Consider the following 5,955-nt stretch of genomic DNA (forward strand, 5'->3'; position numbering starts at 1 on the left):
CCAAGCTGAGACACCGCTTCAGCTCACCCACTCTAACCTTAATGTAGTGAGTATTTCTCTTCTTATTTTTATTTCTCCCTTTTGTTTTCATTTTCTTGGAGCTACTCTCACAGTAGCCCAGGGTGTCCTGAAATTTGTTTCAATCTTTCTCACCCCTGTGGGTGAACTAGTATGTCTAGTATTTCTCTTCTTTATAGGTAAATATGTGCATACAACTAAACACCATGGTTTTATTTTTTGCTTGTTTTAAAGATAAATGTAACTGAAATCACACTGCATCCACAGATGACTTATATTTTATGTTCAGTATTATGTTTAAAGGATTTGCCTATGTTATAGAGTATGTAGTGTTTTATGTTTGCATAAAATAGCATACAATTCACAGGCTTCTATTGATGAACTTTGGAGTTGATGAACTTTGAAGTTTCCAGATTTAGGGCTAGAATAAACTATAAATGATGGTGTTTGGTTTTTTTTTTTTTTTTTTTTTTTGGTTTGGTTTTTCGAGACAGGGTTTCTCTGTGTAGCCCTGGCTGTCCTGGAACTCACTCTGTAGACCAGGCTAGTCTCGAACTCTCGAACTCAGAAATCCGCCTGGCTCTGCCTCCCAAGCGCTAGGATTAAAGGCGTGCTCCACCACCGCACAGCTTGTTTTTTGTTTTGTTTTGTTTTTAACAAACTCGCCTATGCTTACACCCCCCTTTATACACACTGCCATTTTCACAGTATATGCACATGAATACCAATTGCTTCTTACCATTGAGTTATTGTCTGTTTAATTAGATTGAGAAACAACTATGAGAGTAACCTATGGGTGGATCTATGAAGATGTGTCCTAGGAATACTAGGCCAGTATTCCTAGAAGAACATAGAGGTTGACTGGAAAGACCAACCCTGAATGTCGCCAGCATTGTCCATTAAGCAAGGGTTCTGGGTAAAAGAAGACATGAAAAGAAAGAAAAATCTATGCAACATGGCTTCTACTAGGTATACCCATTGCTGCCTCTACTGCCTGCAGATACCAGACAACAGCTTCTTCTCTCTTTCAGTGTGGAATCACATCATGGACTGTCCAGAGACTTCCACACCTTCAGTCTCAGACTTCCACACCTTCAGTCTCAGACTAGAGCTGGTCTTACTTATTCTGAGAGTTCTAGCTTCTTTGCCTGGGCATCTCCCAGCTTCTCTGGCTGCAAACCATGAAGATACCTATCTAGTAGTTACAGTATCAGTATCTAGTATCTAGAAGATACCTATCTAGACTAGTCAGTTTACAACTGTATGAGCCAAACTGATAAACCATATAAACCAAATATAAATATTTCTTTTTTAAGATTGGTTCTGTTTTTCTAAAGAATCCTGACTAATTAAAAACTAGATGTTCATACTTACCTGGCAGGGGAGATACCATGATCACGAAGGTGGTTTTCCCAGGGCGAGGCTTATCCATTGCACTCCGGATGTGCTGACCCCTCCAATTTCCCCAAATGTGGGAAACTCGACTGCATAATTTGTGGTAGTGGGAGACTGTGTTCCCGTTCTCCCCTGATTAAAACAAAACAAAACAAAACAAAACAAACAAAAAACTAGATGTTGAAATTATACTGTATTAGTCAACTTTCTATCACAATGACAAAATACTTGAAACTAACAACTTAACAGGGGAAAAGACAGCTTTAGCTATAGGATAAAAACATCATGGTAAAGAACACATGACAGAATAGACTGGTTTGCATAAAGACAGCCAGGGACTGGGGGTAGGGAGAGAAGGAGAGAGACACATAGACAGAGTCAGGGGCAGAAATAGACAGAAACAGAGAAACAGAGAGACAGACAGAGAGACAAAGACAGACAGAGACAGAGACACAGAGAGAAAGAGAAACATGGTAGGGTTCAAAATCTCCTTCAAGAACATGCTTAATTTTCTTCACAAAGTCTCACCTCTTTAAGGTACTGCCATCTCTCAATAGTTCCACAAGCTGGTTCCTAAACCTTCGGTCTATGGTCATTGAGCAGCATTTAAGATTCAAACTATAACCACAACCACTAAGAGTATGTGGCAGTTACTTATTGCTATGGCCTGATACTTGTAATTCATGAAAATATAATTAAAATGTGTTTAATCTATTTTTAAAATAAATTCATTGTCATAAAATAATAATATAGGACAAAAGATGGTTAAGGTTGTAGCCTACTGTCAGGGTACTTGCCTAGACTATACAAGGCCTCGGGTCTGATTCTAGCCACCCCATCAAAAAGCAAAATATCATTCTCCATTTGCTCCAAAGATGTCCATAATAATCCCTCCTAATGCAAATGCGACATTGAATAACTTCTCAGTGGAGAAAATGAAGACCATTTCCTTCCTTAATGTGGGCTTCTCCATGATTTGACCTTTTAGGTCAAGGTCTAAAAAAAAAAAGACAAACAACCTTACATTCACATTTGGGCTGGTGGGACCCATAACCATATAAAGAGGCTCAAGCAGGAGTGTTAAATGAAAAAGGGTATGTAGATATCCAGAGGCTAAGACAGCACCAAGTTATCCCAGCTATCTCTGCTTATGTGCCAGAGAAATGAGTGATTCACCTTGCACGTTCCAGTAGCAATGGATCTTTCAGTTTGGAGCAATTGTGTATGTGATGCTCGTCAGGATTAAGTGGAAAAATTACATTGTTATTTTTTTTTTTAGCCACAAAAATGTGGGGATTTTATTATGCAGCAATAGAAAATTGGAGCACAATTTATCAAAAACTCTAAATGTTTCTTTCTTCCTATAATTTATTTTAAAATATTTTTTAACATCACTTAAAATGTAAACAAAATTACACATTATAGTGTTATACAGTTTGCTTGTGAAGTGAGCACAATAGGCTGATGTTTCTGAGTACATGCTCCCAGATGGTGGCACTGTTTTGGAAGGCTTTGCCTAGCTGCTAGTTGTGGGCACCTAGGTACAGGCCTTGAGGGTTGGACTCTCTCTTACTTCCAGTCCTATTCTTGGCATCTTGATCCTCCAAGACACAATGAGTTTCTGCCACGTTGCTCTGACATGAATTCTACCATACTTTCTTGCTCTATTATGGACTAGTGTGTGAGCCAAAATAAACTTGTCCTCTTAGGAGTTGTTTTTGGAGTGCGCTCTTCCGGCCATTCATACCCCTAGTCCCTGGGTCTTTGGAGCCTGAATTCTGTGAACAGTCAGAACAGAAGGAAGGCTACACCGCTAGGATGAAGTTCGTGAGATTTTTGATGAAATTGAGTCATGAAACTGTAACCATTGAATTGAAGAATGGAACACAAGTCCATGGAACAATCACAGGTGTAGATGTTAGCATGAATAAGCACCTTAAAGCTGTGAGGATGACCCTGAAGAACAGAGAACCTGTGCAGTTGGAAACATTGAGTGTTCGAGGCAGTAATATTCGATATTTTATTCTACCAGACAGCTTACCTCTAGATACACTACTTGTGGATGTTGAACCTAAGGTAAAATCTAAGAAAAGAGAAGCTGTTGCAGGAAGAGGCCAAGGCCGTGGTAGAGGAAGAGGATGTGGTCGCGGCAGAGGAAGAGGGGGTCCTAGGCGATAATGTCTCTCAAGATTACTGTTCAAAGTGATAAGGAATTTGGGGATATTTTTTGTACATGTTTTGTTTGTTTGTCAGTTTTTAATAAACATAAGCGTAGGGAAAAAAAAGGAGCTGTTTTTGTCAACTAGCACAACAGTGCCATTTGCATTTGTAAAGCAAAAATAACCTCTATGCTTGTCTAAATTTGCAGTGGGTTACAGTACATTTTAATACATTTACGACATACAAGAAAACCACCTTGAGAGGAATTTTAGCACCCACAGAGTATTAAAAACGTCATATGGCAATGGTTGCATGTTTATGTGTATTTAATTTCTGACTCTTAAAACTTATACATAGACAAAGACTAGAAAGAATAGACATTAGAAACAGTTTGGTAGGTTTGATAGGATATTTTCCCTTCATTTTTAGAAAGCTTTCTTGACAGAAGAGTAGGAGAAAAAAGCAGTTAATACTCTCAAACCAAATCCAAGAACACATCAAAGACAACACCCACCATGATCAAGTAGGCTTCATCCCAGGATGCAGGAGTACTTCAATATATAAAACTCCATCAATGTAAGCCACCATGTAAATAAACTGAAAGAAAAAAACCCAAATGATTGTCTCATTAGACGCTGAAATAGCCTTTGACAAAATCCAACACCGCTTCATGTTAATGTCTTAGAGAGATCAAAGATAAGGTGCATACCTAAACACAATAAAGGGAATATAAAATGGACCGATAGCCAACATAAAATTAAATGGAGAGAAACTTAAAAACAATGCTACTAAAATCAGGGACAAGTAAAGGCTGCTCACTCTCCCCATCTCTTCAATATGGTACTTGAAGTCCTAGCTAGAGCAATAAAACAACCAAAGGAGAACAAGGAGATATAAATTTGATTAGAAAAAGTCAAAATATGGCTATTTGCAGATGATATGACAGTATATAAGCAACCTTTAGCAAAGTGGCTGGATACAAAATTAACTCAAAGAAATCTGTAGCCCTCCTTTGTACAAGGAATAAACAGGCTGAGAAAGAAGTTAGGGAGACAATGCCAAATGAAAGATCTGTATAACAAGAAGTTCAAGCTTCTGAAGAAAGAATTTGAAGAAAATATCAGAAGATGGAATGATTTCCCATGCTCATGGATCAACAAAATGAAAATGGTCAGGTTACTAAATATGATCTACAGATTCAATGCAATTGACATCAAAATTCCAAGACAATCTTTACAGACCTTGAAAGAGCAATTGTTAACTTCATATAGAAAAAAAAAACAAGCAAGAAAGCTAAAACAATCCTGCCAGATAAAGGAATTTCTGGAGGTACTTCAAGCTATACTATAGAGCAAAAGTAATAAACGCTGCATGGTATTCCCAAAGAAACAGACAGTTTGATCAATGAAATTGACCAAGAAATAAACCTACATATCTAAGGACATTTGATTTTTTACAACGGCATCAAAACCAAACAATGGGAAAGGGAAAACATCTCCAACAAATGGTGCTGGTCTAACTGAACATCTTTATGTAGAAGAATGCAAATAGATCCATATTTATCACCCTACACAAAACTCAAGTCCAAGTAGATCAAAGACCACAACATAAAACTGGATACACTAAATCTAATAGAAGAAAAAGTGGGGAATATGAACACATTCCTACAGAGATAACTTCCTGAATACCCCGAATACCCAGAATATAGAATACCCACAGCTCAGGCACTAAAATCAACAACCAATAAATGGGACCTCACTAAACTGAAAAGCTTCTGTAAGGCAAAGGATACTGTAAATAGAACAAAATGACAGCCCACACATTGGGAAAAGATCTTCACCCACTCTATATCTGTCCAAGGGCTAGTATTTGAGCTATATAAAGAATTCAATACTTTACTAAAGCTCAAAACACACATTACACCTCACACAATAATAGTGGGGGATTTCAACACCCCACTGTCAGCAATGGACAGATCATGGAAACAGAAACTAAACAGAGACACTTTGAAATTAACAGAAGTTATGAACCAAATGGACTTAACAGACATCTATAGAACATTTCATCCTAAAACAAAAGAATATACCTTTTTCTCAGCACCTCATGGTACCTTCTCCAAAATAGACCATATAATTGGTCACAAAACAAGCCTCTACAGATACAAAAAGATTGAAATAATCCCTTGCATCTTATCAGATCACCACGGACTAAGACTGGTCTTTAATAATGACAAAAACAATGAAAAACCCACGTACACATGGAAACTGAACAACTCTCTACTCAATGATGACTTTGTCAAGGAAGAAATAAAGAAAGAAATAAAAGACTTTTTAGAATTCAATGAAAATGAGGACACATCATACCAAAACTTGTGGGACTCCA

At 37.6% G+C, this 5,955-nt stretch overlaps 1 protein-coding gene and 1 non-coding gene across 3 annotated transcripts; both read left to right on the forward strand.

Moving 5' to 3' along the window:
* The first annotated feature begins 1,384 nt into the window (after positions 1–1,384).
* LOC114621950 lies at positions 1,385–1,546 on the forward strand. Its single transcript, XR_003711504.1, has one exon. It is a non-coding gene; the product is annotated as a U1 spliceosomal RNA (small nuclear RNA).
* Positions 1,547–3,231: 1,685 nt separating this feature from the next.
* On the forward strand, positions 3,232–3,698 carry LOC114619547 (small nuclear ribonucleoprotein Sm D1-like). 2 transcript variants are annotated; one of them, XM_028765378.1, is made up of 2 exons: positions 3,232–3,322; positions 3,446–3,698. In XM_028765378.1, exons 1-2 carry the CDS (start codon positions 3,232–3,234, stop codon positions 3,589–3,591), a joined length of 237 nt encoding a protein of 78 aa, XP_028621211.1. In that variant the 3' UTR covers positions 3,592–3,698. The 2 variants fall into 2 exon arrangements, with proteins under 2 accessions (XP_028621211.1, XP_028621205.1); XM_028765372.1 differs by having other exon boundaries at positions 3,232–3,698.
* Positions 3,699–5,955: the final 2,257 nt, after the last annotated feature.

This window comes from Grammomys surdaster, unplaced genomic scaffold (genome assembly GCF_004785775.1).
Source record: "Grammomys surdaster isolate TR1022 unplaced genomic scaffold, NIH_TR_1.0 63, whole genome shotgun sequence".
Lineage (NCBI taxonomy): Eukaryota > Metazoa > Chordata > Mammalia > Rodentia > Muridae > Grammomys > Grammomys surdaster.

What these genes read in the sequence shown, in the direction of transcription:
- LOC114619547 (XM_028765372.1), top strand. Translation starts at nt 3,232, where the DNA reads ATGAAGTTCGTGAGATTTTTGATGAAATTGAGTCATGAAACTGTAACC.